Source organism: Passer montanus, unplaced genomic scaffold (assembly GCF_014805655.1).
Source record: "Passer montanus isolate IOZ18808 unplaced genomic scaffold, ASM1480565v1 scaffold1, whole genome shotgun sequence".
Lineage (NCBI taxonomy): Eukaryota > Metazoa > Chordata > Aves > Passeriformes > Passeridae > Passer > Passer montanus.
Window position 1 is genome coordinate 23,913,384 of NW_024356504.1, and position 20,339 is coordinate 23,933,722.

Sequence of the window (20,339 nt, forward strand, 5' to 3'; positions counted from 1 at the left end):
AAAGCACAATCTCAATGAAGAATTTATCATTTTTGCACCTCTAAGAGTTATAGCCAAATTTATGGTTTAAATATTCCTGAACTGGTGGTCAGAGGGTTTAAGATCCTTTCAGAGATATTCTTTGATGCACATCCCACCTTAAAAGGATTTTTCCAAAGCTTAGATCAAATTTTAGTCCATCTCTGTGAAAGAGGAAGAAAATCCCACTTTTTTTTTTTCATTCCCTGCATGGCATTTTGCAGTCTGTTCACATGTTAATGCTGATGCCTAGAGAAGCTACCTGGAGCAGGGGCTAGACAGAGTTAAAGGAATAAAGCAGGGATTTATTAAAAGGCCTTCAAAGGATACACTTGGGCAGTGCAAGAGCCTGGCCAGGGCTACACCCAAGAGGGACTCTGAGTCATGAGTTTTCACACTTTTATAACTTTTGGTCCATTTCCATATTGGGGTTAATTATCCAATTACATCTTCAGGTTATAAAGTCCCATCCTCCCCAACTCTCCTCAATTCACTGGTGTTTACACTTTTTGGACATCTTTTGCAATGGTGTCCTTGGTTCTCAGGCTGGAACAGGAACTAAGCTGTGAGGAGAACTTACTAACATTTCATGTGAAGTTCAGAGTCACACACTGAGGCAGTACAGAATCTGAAAAATATGAAAGCTAAAACTTAAGGCATCAATGTGTCTGTGGATGAACACCTTCCTCTTCAGGTATCTGTCCCACAAATTGAAAAGCTGACTGAGGAAAAACACTGTAATGCAAAGTCTAATTCAGTGTGATGACTTCAGGGGTTTTTAAATTTATTTTCTTAATTAAAAAAATAGAGGCAGCAGTTTTTTTGCAGTAAGTCAGGAAATATTTTGGTATTTTTAAGAACTAACATACCTGATAGTCAGTGTGCTAAATACGACTCCATTTCATTATTAGTATTGTCCCAGTAACAAAGAATGACTCTCAAGCTTTATGTAGCACTATTTTGCCAGAGAAAAAGAAGCCTTTTACATTTCTTCTTCCATTGCACTGCTGGTTTTGTAACTCCCACACATAGTCAGTCTATAAAACCACACATCTTAAAAACCTTTGCATAGATACAAACACTGCAGCTCAGGCTGAAAAGATGAGTGAAAACCCACAAAATTGCTTCAGTGTGAGCTGCAATATTTAATGCCTCAAGACTGTTTTCAGCTGCAAGCCCAAAAGCACTTCTGCTTTTGCCAGGACAGACACCACTGTTGTGCCCAACACTGCCAAATACTCACTGTGAAGGTTCTGGGCGATGTTCACTGCCCACTCCTCTGGTAAGGTCCCATCTCTGGAGATCTTGGAGCACTTGAGCTGACTGGAGAGGTCTCGGGACTCAAGCCAGCACAGGGTGTCCTCCCTGTAGCTGTAGTCCAGGGTCACCACTGCAGATCCTTTCACAGGGCTCCGGGCAGACATTCTGCTGCCATTCAGGTACAAAACCTCAATGCTGTCAGGGCTTGCAATCAGAAGAAGAGGAGGTCTATCAGCAGGCTCTGAAAACAAAGTGAGGAGAGTTTAAAGGATTAACAGGCTGTGTATTTCATTTTTATATTTTCAGTTTTAATGTAGTTTTTAATGTTCTTACCTGCTTGTTTTAAGATATGTAATAAATTTGTTTTGTTTTTATTTTCATAACTATCATATATTCCCAATTATTAGTCTATTTTATCCTGCTGTTCCAACGGTCCACATCATTAAAGAAAATTAATTACCCCAGCCCCACAACCTCTGTTTAATTCCAAGTATCATTATTGCAACATTTTTCATGCCTAAGTCATAAAATGAAATACAACTTATGCAAATTATCTGTATCCAGATTACTGGAATTTCAAAAAGAATTAAGGCCAGAAAAACCTGCAGAACTCATGAGGACACATGAAATTGTATGATGCTGTCCATATTAAAAAAAAAAATAAAAAACTGTGTTGCCACATCAGGAGCTCTCACTAGAAAAACCTGCAGAACTCATGAGGACGCATGAAATTGTACGATGCTTTCCATATAAAAGTCTATAAAATAGGACAAAATCTGAGGAGTGGGTGTCACTCAAAGAACCTGACAATAACCAACCTGACAATTAATCCACTGCAATCTATGCTTTAAGAAACCTTAAAGCATAGAAACTCTGCAGTTTTGGGCACATGTGAAAAAAAATAAAAAACTGTGTTGCCACATCAGGAGCTCTCACCCCAATGTAATCTGCTTGTTTTCAAAGGAATACATCAATGTTTGAACACTGCAGCACTGTCAATCAACATTTCACCTAATGGAGTTCTCAAATTTTCACTAAGCAGTTACAGATGTCTAAATTGTGGGAAAAAAATGGCATAAATAAAAGGATTTGACAAATGGTACTTCATCAGCAGGTCTGATTAAAGAGAAAAGAATATTTCAGTGAGTACAGTGCTCAGTGGTCTCACACAAAGCCACAGCAATAGCTGTTCTGTTCCTTAGTAATATCTGTTTTTATTTAAACATCTTGCTTTAGTTAGATATTTATTTTATCATGTAAAAACCCCTTATTTTAAAAAAGTTTCAGTGCATATTCTTTCTAATGTAAATTTCATTTACTCCTTATTTATTCTCATTCCATAATGTATATTCTGACTTGTTATACATCTTGTCCCTCTCCAGTAAATCCCACATGAACATTTGTAAATCCACACTTCTGCAGTGCTACTTTTGGAACTTACTGCCTGTCCTCATCCTCACATTCATTTCCACCCATCAGATCAGATCCAAGCATTGTTTTTCTTTGAATTTCAGAAGATACTCAAGAACTGCAGGGATTCAATTTCTTTGCAAAACAATCCCTTGAGGTGGAAGCCATGAGTGAAGCTCTCAAGTGTTGTTTGTTGTTCCCTTTCCAAAAGATAAAGTAGTGGGGGGAAGGGGGTTTCTCACTAAGCAATTTTTTGTTTGAAATGTGCCAGGTAGGTCCCTTTGCAGTCAGTGCCTGTGAATCTCTCTTTCCCCTTGTTCTTAGCAACTTTTGCAACCCTTGAGAAGAAAGGCAGATTTAGGAACTTCTGTCCCTATCACCCACTCACCCCAGACTGGTACAAAAGCAGAGTTTCCATCTGCATCCTGCTGAGTCTGGGGATTTATTTTTACATCCAACAGCTCTGTGCCCAGCTTCTCCCTCCCCACAAAATAACACCACTGCCTACCTCTGGATTCAATCACTCTTTCCCCAGCTCCCAGCAGTGAGGAAAGACCTTTATTATGATTTTTTTGCTCTTATTCTGTGTGTTAAGCCGGATATTTCCACATTCTGCAGTATCTAAAGCCTCAAAGAGAAGGCAGCTCACAGGAGCTGTTTGCAGTTTCAAAGCCACCAGGTGGTTTAGGGCTGGGAGAGAGAACCAGATCTTCGCTTTGAACTGACCTCTTGAAAACTGTAACGAGGATTTAATACCTCACTAAACTCCAGAGAAAGGCTGTATTTTGGTATTAGGGTCTAAGACATAAAGGAATTCTTGAAAGGAATTCAGTTCAAACCTCTTGAGTAGCAGTTGTAATCAAACCTGGCTGCAGACAAAGGTGTTGTAAGGACCTGTGGCATTGCCAAGGGGTTCTGCTCAGCAGGCACCATTACACATTAAAAATACAGAGACTGGATTACTGGGCTTGAAATTGTAGTTTTAAAGCATAAATACATTAAATAATTCAATGGATTAAAGCAGTTAATCATGGTTTTGCACAGTAGGGTAGATTACCTGTTTTTTCAGTGTTACTCAGATAAAGGTTGATTTCATAACTTGAAAATTATGATGTATTGATAATAAAACTGTAAAAAATATTAACATTTCATAAAAATACATAAATCAATTTACTGTATAGCATAATGCAGATGAAAACCAGGAGATACTAAAAAAATCATGTCTTCACTCCCACAAAAACTGCTTGTCTGTTCCTGGAGAACAGATTCTACACAGTTTACAAGTTTACTGGACAAATTTAGGGTGAGTTCCAGTGAGCTGACAGCAGCTTTTCAAACAAGTGGACTTCATGTGTGTTATTTTCACAAGTTTTTCTTTTTTTTTCTTTTTTTTTTTTTCATTTTATAGGAAAGACTAGATGTGAATAGCTCTTTAATCTGGGGAAGTTTTATGATTCATCTTTCTTGACTAAAATGAAAGCATCCTCCTTTGAATTATGTTTAAGATAGAGTAGTGGAAAAGATGAAAGGCTTGCATTTCCCTCCTACCTGATCTTGTCTAAAACACAGATCAATAAGTGATGCCACAACAAATCAGAAATGAAGGTGTTTTGCACTGCCAACAGACTTCTCATCTGAAAAAACCTCAGAAATGCCAGCATTTTCTAATATTTCCACCACAATAAACCCCAGAATTCAGGGTTTACAAACAGCTTCAACCCCCTTTTCCTGGGGTATACATTGTAAATCATAAGAGCTTTGCTACCACCAATGTATATATTGTATAAAAATCTGCAAAAATACAGAGAAGTCTAATTTTTTTTTTCATTATTTTTAATGTTTAACCATAATGTACCTCACAAATGGGCTGTTTTATTTCTAAAGTTTTAAAACTTGGTTTGGTGAGATTTTACAAGAAAACTGTATTATTAAATCAGTTAAACAGGGATGACTTTTTTTTTTTTTCTAAAAGCTAATTTTTTTTTTCTTTAGTCATTATCAGTTCATCCCACTTTATCTACATGACAAATGTTTCTTACCACACAGCATTTCTCTCTAGATTGGCTTTGGAGATATAAAACATACCAGAAACTTTTGTAAAACAGGTGAATTTCTTTTCCTCAGCTATATATTCCCATATCTGTAATTTTCTTTCATTAAATATTCTTCTCATCACATGTAGACTTTGCAATTTAGGCATAAAAACTTGGTAAACAAGTAAGTTCTTAAATTCTGTTCAACAAAGCTGTGTTTTGTTTCATTTTCACCTCAGAAGAAACCATTAACTGCCTCTTTATTCATAGAAGAAAATATGCTTTAAAAATCTGGAAAAAACCCACAGTGAGCCCCCAGCTGTTTTGATACCCATTTTAACATCCTTCCCAAAGGGAATGTGCAGCTAAAAGCTTTCATCTCCGGAGTTATTTAATTGTGCTGAGGAAGAAAATGCAGAATTTAATGAGGGAGAGACCTCACCACCTTCCCAGCCGAGTGTTTGGCTGCCTGAAGGGCAGCAAAGAGCAGATTTTGGGGAGTTCTCTGCTAATTGTGCCACCCACACAGGCAGAGGTGGTTGAGAGGGGACAGGCTCTGAGGCCACCCACAGCTGATGGACCTGTGGGGTCACCACTGTCCCCAGGGCAGGGCTCCTGCAGGTGTCCCCTGCTCAGCACCTCACTGCTCCTTATGGGGAAAACAGGAAAGGTAAGAAGATTTCCAGAAAGCTGGGAAAGTGGGACTCAGAAACAGAAAGAGTAAAGAACTCATAGCCAGTTGTAATTGTAGAGTCTGAAAGTAGAAAAGTTACAGTAGTACAGCAAGCAAGAACATAAAACAATAATTTGAGTTTTAGGCTTGGCTAAGATAGACCTTAAGACTACAGAAAAACAGTCTACAGAAGAGTAGAGAAAAAATTTTAGAAAAATATGCTCAACAAGATACTAGAAGGTTTTGAGCTTAGCAATGGAGTATTATATACTGTTAATAAAAGGCATACAAGCAAGCATTGTGTGAAGGAGGTGCACATGTATTTTAGTGATTGGCCAGAGTGTAAACTTTAGCAATATGCTGTTGGCTAGAAAGATTTTTAAATGCTCTGTAACAAATCTTTGAATATTTTGAATCTTTGGCTACTTCTGGCAAGACGTGAACTTTTGCCATCTTCCAATTGTCTCAACCATGTCAATGATCTGTAAATTTCGGCAATATGCTATTGGCTAGAAAGCTTTTTAAATGCTCTAGCAAATCTTTGAATATTTTGAATCTTTGGCCGCTTCTGGCAAGACGTGAACTTTTGCCATCTTCCAATTGTCTCAACCATGTAACGGGGCTGATGCCACAATAAAGCTCAAGGAACTTATCCCACCCTGTTTGTGCAAAGCTCCAACACACTCCTCAGTGCTCAGAAACCTCCCAGCTCATTCCCAGAGCCAGCTGGGGTGTTTGGTGTTCTGGGTTGTGTGGTTGCCAGGATCTCAGCATGGATGGCAATTCATATTCAGAGCAGATCTGCTGTTATTAACGTTGAAAGCTCCACAGAAAGCCCAGCCTACACCTCTAGTGCTGCTTCTTATCTCTCACAGCTTTTGCACACAGAGCTGAATGTTCCTCAGCTCATTTTCTTCATCTGTTTGACAACTACTTTTGCCAAATGTCGACAAAGCAGAGAGGTTGCTCTTTTTCCAACCTTATTTGCTTTAGATTCTTTAAGGACAAAGATTGATAGGTTTTCTAAGGGCTTGGTTTCTTTTTTCCTTAGACACCTCATTTTGTTTTTCTTGGATTTTGTTCTTCTGATCCACAGCTACCTTTTTTTCAAAAAAACTCAAGTAATGGGGAATACTCATTTCTTTGCAGCCCCATGACCCTGGTTTTATTGTCATACAGAGATTTCTTTGATTAATGAGTAGTGATTCCTTTCTGAGAATACCAAAAATGTGAAAACTTCTGTCAAATAAACACATAAAGTAGCAAAAACTACAGAGAAGTTCCTTATTAATGAGATTTGTTTCATCTTAACACCAAGAGCTAACTACAATGCTCGGCTGTTACTCAGTTTTCTGTGTGTAAAAAGGAAAACCAAAAGGGTCATCTCATTTCCTGATCTAGAATTGTATTTTTGATTTTTATGAGCTGGAGAAAGAAGAATAATAAATTATTTTTACTTTGCATGGGCTTTCTTATCTCACAAGACTTCAGGGTCTTTTTTTTTAAAATGTTCATGTATGGATCAAGAAAAACCAGTATAAGCAGGGAAACACTCTAACTCTTAGTGGTGATCAATTAAGGACACATGTAGTAATGCTCTTTAGGTGAGGAAGCCTAAAAACCATCACTAGACCTTTCTATTTTCTGATGGCAAAATACAAAAAGGAAGCCTTAAAATGATATACAATAAACATGACTTCATACTCAGCTGCACATGCTTCAGTATTGTGGCTGTTGAAGAATTCCTTAAGGAACTTTTTTTTGTGTTTTAATATGAAAGTATTGTTAATTCATTATGCTGAATAAGAAAACACTGTGTACTATATTGCCTCATTAAGCACAATTGACTAATTTCCTCAAATACCCAATCCACTATAAGTAATGAAAACATGCACTAAGCAACAAAAACCCTCATGTGAATATGTATATCAGGAAATTCACCTCTTGGGATGATGCAAGGACAAAGCAATCTCATGTCTTTTTTCATCCTAAGGGTACAATTACCTCATGATCATTTCCCCTGTCTCCATTGTCTTCCCAGAGTAAACAGCCTTTTTTGTTTGTGTGAGGAAAATCTTTGATTTATTTATGAACAGGGAAACTGGGAACTCTTCTAATCTTGGCTGAATTGAGTATTTTGCTTTAATTAATAATATCCAGATAATAACTTTTGATATTTCCCTTGGAGTATTGTCTTAATAAGTGATAAGTTTTTTTTCTAAGCTTGTTGTGCAGCTCTTTGTAGTGGAGTGAGGAAAGTTCATCTCACCTGTGTTCATCTCTGTCTTTTCACATGAATCCTCCAGGACCAAACCACAAAATATTTTCAGAAAGGTAAAAAGAAGTTAAAACTTACTATTTTTGGCCTTGCAGGACTTGTTATCAGGCTGAAGCACATAACCCTCCACACAGCTGCAAGTGTAGGATCCATCAGTATTTACACACGTCTGGCTGCAGCTTCCATACGTGTCACATTCATTCACATCTAAAGGGACATTAACAAGATCTAGTTTAGGGATCAGGAAACAAAGAAATTCAATAAAAATTGACAATTCTAAGAGAGATTTTTAAGTCATGAATCATTTTGGTGGGAGGCCTGATGTTTTTCCTTTCTCAAACCGTGAGTTTATCAGGGATGTTGGCTGTTGAAATCACTCAAGTAGCCAGAAAGAAGGGCAGGATTTTCAAGTTCAATAGCTCTTAATTTTGAAAGATAAAACCTTCATTATTTCAAGTAGTCTCCAATGCCTGCATCATGTTAGGGAGACATTTGGGTCCTTGTTAGCAATAGAGATCACTAGTTATCAGGGTTGATGAATGGAGCAACATTTCAGGAGAGGAAGTAATTGATTACCCTTCTCAAGCCATTTATGCTGGCAATGTCTTACAGTTCCTTAAATGAGCTGTCACCACATCTCCATTAAACCACCATCCACCATCAAAAACTATATACTCCTCTAATAAATACAATGACTGTTTTCCTCAACTAGGGTGTATAAAAATAATACCATAAAATCAAGATATGCTATTTAACAGTGGCTGAGGGTTTAAGTAATAAATTGACATTCTAAAAAACCTGCTGTTTAAATTATTTCCTGAGATATATTTTTAATCACAAAACATGACAACCATAGAGAGAAAGAACTTATAATAAATTATATTTATGAAGAATCTGGCTCAGTACTTTTAGTTGCAGAGAGAAGTGATTGGTAGTGAGAACATCCATAGGGTCATAGAACTCCAATATGATTATTAATGGAGAAAAAAAAAAAATCAAGAAACAAACACCTGGATAGAGAATGAAGAAGTCATATATTTCAAAAATGGAAGAGAACAGTCTACAATTTAAGTCTACAGTTTCAATCTACAATTAATTACTCCAAGATAACATTCCCAGCTAGGGTGCATGACCTTGGGAGGGTTTGTTTGTCAAATTCTAATCTAGGTGTGACTAGGAGGCCATGAGGTGAAACACTGCAAGTTTTAGAGGCTCTCCTGGTGGGGAGGTGTGGAGAGAGAGCAGCTCACACAACTGAGCTGTAGCTCCAGAACTGCTCCAGTCCAGCTGAGCTGTGGGAAATAAAGGTTAGATGATGCTTAAAGCAAACATTGTTTGAAGCAGGTAGAGTTGTACTTTTAGTGATTGGCTAGAACAATTGTCTGTAAGCTTTAGCAATATGCTATTGGCTGGAAAGCTTTTAAAATACTCTGTAACAAAACAAACAAACAAACAAACTTTGGCTGCTGGCAGTATGTGAGCTGTTATCTTTTCCCATTGTCTCAACCATGTAATGAGGCTGATACTACAACAAAGCTCAAAGAACACATCCCAACAGCCCCATCCTATTCATGAAAAACCCCAACATATTGATCCTTCAGTGACTTCAGGGGAGCTGCTGCTGGGGCACAGGAGCATCAGAGAGTCAGGAGGGAGGTCCTGACTTTCATTTTAGGGGCACTCATTCCCTGCCCCAGAAGCCCATGCTGCTCCCTGACCAAAGCCTTTGAAGAAGGATGAGGAAGCAACATTGCTGTTCTGATTGCTCACCAGCTCCCTGCCCCTGAGAGCCAGCAGGGAACCATGGAGACACCTGGGTGTTGATGTCACACTGAATTTCTCGTTTACCTGTGCAGCTTCTCCCATCACTGCTGGTTTCGTAGCCATCCCTGCAGTAACAGCGGGTGCCGTTCCTGGTGATGGCACATCTGTGCTGGCAACTCATCTGCTGGCACTTGGGGAGCAGCTCTGGGAATGGTAACACAGCAAGATGTTACTAAATATTTGTGTTATTCCTAAATATAAAATTTTAGAAACACTGAAATATATTTAAGTGCACGGCTCAGGAACGAAGCACCACCACCATTTAAATTAGCTGGAAATATATCTCACACACACCCTGTAAAGAGCTTGTTACGAAAACTGCATGTCAGCAAGTAAAACATTAGAAATCAACATTTTATTTCTATCAAGAGTTCATCACAAGTTTATAATTGAGGTGTACTGTTTTTCTGCCTAAACATCCGTTTTTTGCATCTTAGTCACAACAGTTGGGAAAAAAACAAACCAAAACAAAAACAATCCTGAAATGGTAAGTTATAAAAAACAGATTATGAGAAATGTTTCAACATCTATGTCTTTATTATTCTTCATACCAATTGATTTTGTAACTTTTTTAAGCTTGTTTTGATTTAATGATGCACACAAAACCTTCACACCAAACAATGGGGATACATTCTAACTCAATAATTTAACATTGGACATGTATGCTGGATAAACCTGTGGAGATTATAGATGTCATTACTGCAGACATCCTTCATAGAATCTGCTTAAACACACACCATCAGCACAAGGCATGATGCAAACAAACTGTAGAAATCATGTAGAAATACAGACTGCAATGTTTTCCAGAATGAAACAGCACCAAACCAAACAAAAGCCACTCCAACTCTTCCCAGCCTCAAGCTGCGTTCTGTGTTTCAAGAATTTTGCTGATCAAAAAAACCCCTACTATTTTAATGAACAACACTTTTTCCCTCCAGGAAAAAAAAAATAAAAATTGAGAAACCCAGCTTAAGGAGATGCTCTGAGGATATTTTTCAAAACTATGCAGATGAGTCAGAAAATAACCTGCAAACGGACAGAGAAATTTCTGCTACAGGGCTGGCTTTAAGTAACTGGGTATGACCTAAGGAAAAAGAGAAATCTGTATCCTAATATGTGAACAGTTTTAATCCATCTGATCATTATTCATCGAGTCCTACTTGGGAGTAGAATGAACATGAATATGAAGAAGAGTCTCTATCAGCATCTGAGCCCTGGAGCATCCACTCCGGAGCGACTGCCGCTGTCAAAATAAAGCTGAAATTTTGGGAGAAAAGTGGATGTGGCTGGCACACAAAGTTACTACTTACTCTAATGAAACTATCCTAAAAAGAAAGTGGTTTCACACAATTTTCTCAGAGCATTCCCTAGAACCCTGTGCCACACAATCTACGCACTGCCCAGAGGTCGATAAACCACACACTGTCTAAATCTGCCCATTTTCCCACTGGTTTCTGGTATATTTCTCTAACTTTTGGGCCCCTGTGCATAGCAAGATAATATATTTTGTGGCCGTAGATGGTTTTGTTGTTTTTCTGTCCCTAGTCCAGTCCTTAAATCTGCTACACTTTTCAAAGAACAAGTCCCACATAGAGGATAAACCAGAGAACTTCCCCAAAATTCCCTAAAATGGGTCTGCATGCTGAGATGCAGAGCTGTTGATTTAAATATCTATCTGAGCAAAATCAACACATACACCTCACTTTCTGAGCAAAAATGGATCAACCATCCTTTACCACCCATAATTTTCTTCCCCCAATATTTGTCTGATGCTGCACAGCCAGGAGCTCCTGCTGGATGAGAAGTGCTTGACTCACAAACAGGACTTGGTTTGTTTGCCCTCTTTCCTTAATGGGTGCAGACAGACAGCAGCTTTAACCAGAACAGACCTGCACACGGCCAGGATAGCTGAAGAACTGACAATAAATTGGGAAGTGAAGTCCGTTTGGGGAAAATTAAAACAAAAACAACCAACAACAAAAAAAGTCTTTCTGCCCTTTTTTCCCCACCAAAAACTGTTGTATATCATTGATTTTAAGTTATTGCAATATCATGTGAGTGATTTTTACCAGCAAAAGGATTGCATTTTCCTCACAAAACCATTAAAGAACCACTGTTAGCTGCCACTTCTTTCTGACTTCAGACTGACATTTTTTCCCCTCCTCCCCTAAATTATACACCAGATCATTTCAAATACATTTTGGTTTTTTATTGTGACAGACATTTTTTGGCCTTAGAAATTTTTGCTGTTGCTGAACTGCTAACCCTGCCAGGGGAATGTGTAAGTGAAAAAGCAAAAAATACAATAACAATTGAGGGTAAGAATAGATAAAATATAACAAAATAGAATAGATTAGGAAGGAATATTTCATTTGAAAGGGACTTACAATGATCATTTAGCCCAACTGCCTGAGCCCTTCAGGACTGACCAAGAGTTAGGGCACGTTATTAATGCCTCTACCTGATGCCTTTAATAAATAAAACATTAAACACTAAAACAGCAAATGTATTTTCTACTTTACTAGCTGGTTTGTAATAGCTGCAATAGTGATCCTGAAAACCTTTGGAAGAAAACAGAGTTTGACTGCCTCTGGCAATGTTTGAAATATTGAAGGACAAGCTATGGAAGACAGTGTATACATTTAAGGCTTGGTTAGATTTGTAACAGGTTTCTTGGGAAGTGAGGAGGCAAAGAAAAATCATGAAGCAGAACACTGATATTTTTAATGCTCCAGCTAGGACATTTAAAGAGATAAAAGCCAGGGACTGTCATTTCTTGTCTTTTCTAAAATTCTGCACCCACTTTGATCTCCCTTTCTCAGCTAGAACTGGTTTACAAAGTACACAGGCAGTGAAGAATGAGCATCACTGAGCTTTCCACTTTCATCACAGCTACAGAAACCTCTGCATTTGTCAAAGCCTGGTATTTCTGCTGCAAGATTTAAAGGAAGGAGTTGCACTGAAGGAAAAAACAGGAGAGAGCTTTACAGCTATCTGGCAGAGCCACAGTTCAAGACAAGGAGCTGCAGAGCAAGCCGTGAGATTTGCAGAAATACGGGGTAGCAGAAGCAGCGGTTTCTTTAGGATGATCTACTTTCCCCAAACCCAGGGAGCAGTGACAATTCATCCAACTCTGATTTAGGTCATTGTGTTCAGTGTTTTCTTTCTTCCACGGCAGACATGAAGGGCAGCATTTTTTACTTCCCTACATCTCCATGAACTCTCTGAAGTTGTGGTCCAGGTCTGCCACAAAAGCCACCCTGCTTTCTCAAAGACACCCATGCCAATCTTGTGCTTCCTGACTTTCACGCTGCTCTAACTCCCAGGCAGCTGGTCCCACAGGAGAGCAGTCAGTCAGGCAAAGATGCTGCTGATCTCATCTCCCCTAAAGTGATACACCTTTGACAATGACTCAGAGGAGCTGTAAGCTTCCCGGACAAACTGCTCCCACAGGAATTCGCCATAATAAAATCCTGCCTTCATTTACTCCTTCTGTGTTCAATGAAACACACTGCTTATCACAGTTCATTCAAGATGAATGATATAAGGAACTAACTTCTCCTGAATGGCTTTTTAATGAAAGATTTAAGCAATTGATCTGACTATCCTTTTTGTCAGCTCCTCCTGAGCTGACACGAGGTTCACAAAGGGTTCACATCAGGTTCTGATGCTCAGATGTTTTGGCTGTTTCTACAAAGGGGAAAAGAAACTCAGCTTACAGCTTCTTAATAGTGAATTTATTTATTTGGTGGCTATTGGGGACTGTCAAAAAAAACAAAACAAAACAAAACAAAAAAAAAAAAAAAAAAAAAAAAAAAAACCCCCAAAAACCCAAATTTACCAATGCTCCTGTTTGCACAGTTGAGACAGCCACAATACATAGAGTACCACCAGACAATTCCAGAAGGCTTCCACCCATACAGAGTAACACCACAACTCATCAGAAAGCTTCAAGCATCTGCTCTTCTTGTTCTTTAGCCCAACCTTTTATACCCCTCATGTTCATGCACTGCCCCTGTGTGCCCTCTGCTCCCTTTGTGGTTGGTCAGTGCCCCTGGGCACTCCAGGGCTCATTGCTCAGTGCTGCTCACCTGCTGCTCACAGCTGTGCCCACTGGGGATGAGGCTGGGCACAGACCACACCACAAAGTGTGTGCCTACACCTGTTGGCTTTGTCTTTGGGAAAACAACCAAGGCCAGGTTGAGCAGCCTCATCAGGTGGAAGGTGTCCCAGACCTTGGCAGGGTGGTGTGGGAAGCAACTGTAAGGTCTCTCCCAACCCAAACCTTACTGTGATTCTGTATGACCGTATGACCACTTGAGGCACACACAGAGAAAAATATATTTATCTGTCATTATTTCTGAACCTCCTGCATGATAATAAAGCCTTTTAGCTGCAATGGGTTCCCAATTATGTTTCCTATGTACTTCTGTAATATATAAATCCTGTTCTGCTCTTTTTGTAATGACAATATATACTGGAGAGTACTGACAACTTTTCAGTACTCTGTTAATTAAAATTTACTGACTATGCAACGTTGAAAAACATCAAAAATACGGAGCTGGTACATATAAAGGAAACTGGCTGAAGTTTATATGTTGAAAGTGCCAGACAATACACCAGAGGGATAAAAGCAGAGCTTCTGTTGTCAGTTCAGGACTTCCCAATTTGAAACAACAAAGGATCTTTGTCACATAGTTCATCAGAGAGTGACCAGGAGCTACCAGTGCAATGCTGCCTGGGAAAATGGGAAATGCATCACTGAGAGCATTGGGGGAATGTTTCCCAAAGAGAAGTGTTGATGTCAAGGCCCAGGATGCTCCTGAGTGCTTCCCTTGCAGGAGGCATCCTGCTGGCAGCTGTGCACACCCCGATGGATAAGAGGAGAATAAACTCAGCTTTAAGCAGAATCACAGCCTGAGGGATTAGCAGGGGAATGGAGAGCTGCAATCTGATGGGGAGACTGTAAATTTTCATCTTGATTGGTGCCAGGGGATGAAAATGAAGAGGAATTAGGACTGCTGTCTATGAATATATCAGAGGATCAACAGCAGGGAAAGAGACAATTTAAACTAAAGGGCTATTGGCAGAAGTACAAATGAGTATAAATTGCCCATTAATAAATTCTGGCTGAAAATGAGAAGGTTCTTAGCTATTACCATAATCAGGTTCTGGAACTCCTCTTTGAGCAGGAAGAGCAGGGACAGAAAAGAAGTGTTTGCTTTTGACATGGATCATGATAGACCAAGGAAAACTAGCATATGGAAAGGGCCCTGAAAGATCAGAAACCATTTATGTGACCCGGGAGGCTCTTTCACTGTGTTCCTCAAGCAACATTATCCTGATGCTAAAACACAAGTTTCCATGATGGAACTAAGATAAATATTTTTTTTTTTATTTTTTTTTTCTTTCTTGTTGTTGTTGTTGTTGTGTATTTGTTTTTTTTTCCCTTGTATCTGAAATATACTAAAAGGAAAACTTACAGGATCTTGTTACGCTACCATTTTTCAAATTGAACTCTCTGCATTCTCTTTTTTTTCTTTTTTTTTTTCCTCTTAAATATTCAAGTTCTTTTTGGCATCTTTGTGTTTCATAAATTTACTTGATTTTATCTCTCTGTTTTATTCAGTTTTTGTGATTCAATATTCATACACTGATGTCTAGACTATTCTTATCACACATATGCCATAAGCCTTGTTTTTCTTTTCTGGCTTATGTTTTGAGTTTTTGAAGAACAACCCTTTCATAAATTAGACTTTGTTGTAATCTGCTGTAAGTTTTTGTTTGTTTGTTATTGTTGATGCTAGAGAGACAATATAAAGCTCCATGGATTGCTTCTCTGGCAGAAAAGGGTGGCTTGATTGATAGAATTCAACTACTGAACTGAAATAATGCAGCATGCTTTTATCTTACATTTGCTGGTCATGTTATTAGTTTTTAATATCTTACCATAAAAACAAAAAAGACAGAACTGTAATGAACTTTGTCAAACACCTCAGCCCATAACTCTGTTATGGGACATGCAGCACAGAAAAAGAGACATGGAAATCAGAGATCATGACCTTACAGCCCTGCTGTGGGTGACCTCTGTCAAATTCAGCAGAGAAGCACAAGGAGTCAAATTTTAAAATGTTGGGGTTTATTAGCTCCTAGGGAAAAAAAAACAAAAAAACACCCAAACCAAAATAGAATAACCCCACCCATTCAGAAAAATAAACTGGGAATGTTAAAGACTCAGCCATTTACAGCTCAAGTCTGTAGCCAGCCCCAGCTGCCCTGCCCCAGGATCCATCAGGCAGCACAGGATTTCTGTACAATTCACAGACAGGGCAATCAGGCCCCAGAATGACGAGTTAAAACTCTGCATCCTGAGCTCTGACAGCAAGCCAAAGCAAATGCTAAGTCCTGGGTATAACCACAAGCCTTTTCCTTCACACTGCTGGCATGTCTAAGTTAGGACTGCTGATAGGTAATTCCATGTGCTCACACTCCTGAGGGCAGAATCTCTTCCTAAGGCTGGAGTGTTACAATAATATTTTTAAGACATAGGGAGAGAAATGATGCTTGAGGATGGTGCTTTGTCCTGGGTACCAGGCTGCTTCTAAATTTTCCACAAAATATTTCCTGGATAAAATGTATCAACAGATTGCTGTATTTCCACCCTTTTTCATTGCTATCATCATCATGCAAGTGAGCCTTTTTCCCAGCAGTATTGATTCAACCTGAGAACACATGAAGCAGCAACTGGTGCATCCTCTGGAGGAAAGGATGATGGGCTGTGATGTCTGAACACCCCTGAGGCTCAGGAAGCACCTGAGCAGTCGTGGTTGCCCTCTCCTAAAAAACTGCTGTGAGGACAATGCTGTCACATAAAGGCTGAGCACCTCATTTTGTCATGTTAGTTATAATTTATCTGTAAAAATGACCTTAATATACTGTGTCAGAGCTCAGCCCCATCAGCAGGAGAACCTTGGCCTGCAGCAACAAGTGATGCAGGAAGTTTTCCTTGGAAAAGAGCAGCTCAAGTCAAGCATGGTGGATTGTGCTTCACAATTCTACCTGATGTATCTCAGCCCTCTATTGTATCTTTCCCCACATCACTGTCTATGTGTTGGCAATCAGTCGCTGAACAGCTTAATTTGTTATTTTAAATAGACATTACAGCGTGTTTGTCTGTTTTATGATTACAGGAAAATTACATATCTTGTTTAATCTGCCTGTCAGTCTGCACACAACCAGAAATGTCTCACTGTGATTATTGTTCAGTGAAAATGGGCATGTCTTGCTGAGTAAGTTCAGGCAGCTTCTGAGTAACAAGATATTACTTACAAAAGACAGATTTTTTTTCCCCTATTTTTTTTCCCCTGCAGTCATTTCCAACATATCAAAGTCAGAGAGAAGAAGGAATGTTGCAGGAAAAAAAAACAAACCAACAAACAAACAAAAAATCCCCACATTAAATAATATGTTTCCATAACATTCGGCAGTTCTTTTCAAAGTATAACTACTTTAAAAATGATACTGAACAGTCTTTCCCTACCCAGTTCATGGATAAATGTATTTTTCAAGGATGTACTATTGAAATTTCTGCCTGCCTAAATCCTGACCTACAATATTTGGCTCAGCTTCAAAACAATTTGTTTTATGTGGTGCTCTTCAACCATAGCATCACACAACACTTTAAAAGATGAGATCAGCAGGTAGGGGGCATGTAGAGAAATATTGGCTTCAACCATGGAAATGGCTCATTATCCTGACCTTTTGCTGTTTTAGTTATACCTTGGCTGCCATACACAAGCATAAGCTAAAGAAAAGTTCACATGGGAAAAAACAAACTGGGTAAATGATTTCATGGCTGAAGAGAGTAATTTAACTGTTTTTTTAACCTGGATACAAGATATAAATTTAAAAGAATAGCTATGAGAAGAATACACATTTATTTAAGTTCATATAAACCCATTCATATTTTTAGGCATATTCAATGCCATTTAATATACAAATCTTCATGGTATTGAAGAATTATTGAGGTACAGATAATAATCTTTAAGGGTGTCTAATGAGATATGAAGCCTGACAGTACTGCACATGTTAAAAGGCCAAAGATGAAAGCAGGGAGTGATAAAGTGTGTGAATGGCAGAATAGACAAACTACAGAGACCTCCAGAAGTCAGCAGGAGCAGATCACCTGGGCATTGTAGTAGTCTGGACTTAGTTGTATGAAATTCATTTCCAGAATTAGTTCATAATTTCTCAGCCTTGTAAGTAAATAGCAGTTCAGTGCCTGAGGAATGCTTGGACACCAAGCAGCAATTTGCTGGCAGGAGGATAGCAGGCTCTGTTGGGAAAAATGCTCAGGAAGAGCTTTTGGCAGTAAAGGATGTCAGGAAGCCTCTCAGGGGGAGCTCTGGAAATCTAAGTAATTTTGGGGAGACTGTCCCTGATTGTCTCTCCTGGGTTGTCCCCTCACCTATGTAGTATTCACATTCTCTGAAAAAAATCCCTTCACCCAGGATTTTTCTCCTGGGAAGCTTAGAAGCCTCAGAGAACAGGAAAACAAGTATTATCTCATTTGCTTCTCTTGTGTTTTCTCATGTGGAAGGTGTTTGGAGATTATTTACCCACAGGTGACTGTTTCATTGGATTCTGCTGTGGGTTGTTTTCACTCTTTGACCAAAGAGTGCCAAGCTGTGTTGGGACTCTGGAGAGAGTCACGAGTTTTCATTATTATCTTTTTAGCAATCTGTAAGTATTCTTTCTGTATTCTTTAATATAGTTTAGTATAGTATTCTTTAACATAATATAGTATAATAAAGTAATAAATTAGCCTTCTGAGAATATGGAGTCCGATGCATCATTCCTCCCTGTCACAGAGGCCCCAGCAAATACAATACACCCAGGCACACAATTCCACCCACTCATCTGGTCACTGGATGACAAGGACTTCCAAGTGGAAAAAGTGTGGCTTCCTGTGGTTTTATACATGTTCTCCAGCTTTATTTATGGAAAGCCAGCTCACAGCACAGCATCACCAATGCTCAGTGTCTCTCTTAAAACAGTCCCTCACAGGAGCCTCTCACTCACTCGTGAGCATCAGCTCACCCAAAACCAACAGTGTGTTTTCATATGTGGATTTCTGGGCATGGCCCAGTCCAATGGCCCACAAAGATCAGCTGAAAATCTCTAATGTGCCTGAATACACCCCAGCCCGGCAATGCCCTGTTCCCTTCATGTGGCACACCAAGATGTCTCAGTCCTCTTCTGGAGCAACAATATTTAGAGATAAATAACAAGTTTAGACTCTCCTTGTTGTGTTGCCTTCATCTAGTGCTATAGATATAATGGAGCTGGGAAGGGTGTGGAACTTTTAAAACATTGCAGAGAGGCCAAAAAATTATTAATTTTCTTTTACTGATACTTGATGGGGAAGGAGGTGAAGGAAAAGGGAAAAAAAAAAGCTGGCGACTTTATTTACTTTGCTCGGTTTGTAGTTATGTGGAAAAACATAATTAAATCATTCTGAAATCACAAAAGACACCTATAATAGCTTTTCCCAACGCCCAATTTCATGCCTCTTCATGGAAGTAGTACCTCAGAAATTGGTTCTCTTCGTGAACACAACTACACTTGACAGATAAAATCCTCAAAAAATTGCCAAGCAGAAACCTCAGGCTCATGAGGCAGAGCCTTCCTGGAAACTCAGCCAAGGACTTGGAATCAATTACAAAAATAGCAGCAGGTTCCAGGGAACCAAACATGAAATTCAGTAAGTGAATATTGTTTATGTGCAAACTAAACCCAGTGAAGGCTAAAAGAAAGAACTTTTAAGTTATAAGCAAAATTAAAAACTGGTAGCAAGGAAAAATTATACTGGAGAAATAAAATCCTTATTCACTTGTTGACTGTTTTTATCCCAAGGAGACAGACATATGCACTCCTGGACTCTGGCATGGGCTACAATAAATGATACTTTCCCTCACAAGCAGATGTTCAGTCACCTAAAGAGGCTGAATATTTAAATTTCTCCCTGCAGCAAGCAGGGTGGGATTCAAGTTGACTTTTGGAGCGTGTTTGTCCCATTGGAAGTGAACACTTCATGACAAATTCTACTTTAAGGTGTATATTGCTGCTGCTGCCTGGAACCACTCACAATTGCCAGTTCTCAAGGTAGTGCTGGCAGTGTTTTCCTGAGCATTTCTCACCCATTTTTCCCAGTAAATATCTGTGTCACCATCTCACACACGTGTGTCAGGGTACACAAATGGAGATGTCCAGAGAGCCAGGCAATGGGATCCATCAAATCCCAATGCTGAGGAAATCACTGTGACTCAAACCTGCTGTCCCGGTGTTTGGGAGAACACTCACAATTCCATCTTTGATGATTTGATGTCATCTCACCTGGCATCCAGCTGGGATTGCTCAGCAACAACTTTTCTGGAAGCACCAAACTTGGAGCAGCAGCTGCAAACATGATCAGCAGCACCACTGCAAACCATGGCAACATTTGCTGCATTTCCCCATGAGCCATCTTCCCTTGCTGCACTTCTTATATTTTGGCCAGCTAATGAGCCCTTAGCCCTTGGCAATGTGTGACTGACTCAGTGGCACTGAGTTTGGAGGCAACAGAAGGCCAAGAACTGCTTTTCATTCAGTTCTTCATGCAGCTGCAAGTCAGAGACCGACCCAGGGCATCCTTGCTGCCCATGCATGTTATTGCCATAGCCACACATAATATATGCAGGAAACCTTAATTTTACTGACTATTTTACATAGGATTACATCATTCTGTATTTTTTCAACTCCAGCAGTTGATTCAGGATTTTTTTTCCCAAATCATTTCAAGTCT

General features: G+C 39.2%; 1 protein-coding gene across 4 annotated transcripts in view; it reads right to left on the reverse strand.

Annotated features, from left to right (window-relative positions):
• Positions 1–20,339, reverse strand: part of LRP1B (LDL receptor related protein 1B) — a 626,536-nt gene that overhangs the window by 286,305 nt on the left and 319,892 nt on the right. For all 4 annotated transcript variants that reach the window (XM_039700520.1, XM_039700493.1, XM_039700511.1 and 1 more), the window contains 3 exons: positions 9,521–9,640; positions 7,751–7,879; positions 1,262–1,519 (listed from right to left, as the gene is read on the reverse strand). In XM_039700520.1, coding sequence (XP_039556454.1) covers positions 1,262–1,519; positions 7,751–7,879; positions 9,521–9,640 — 507 coding nt within the window. The remainder of the gene's footprint in view (positions 1–1,261; positions 1,520–7,750; positions 7,880–9,520; positions 9,641–20,339) is intronic.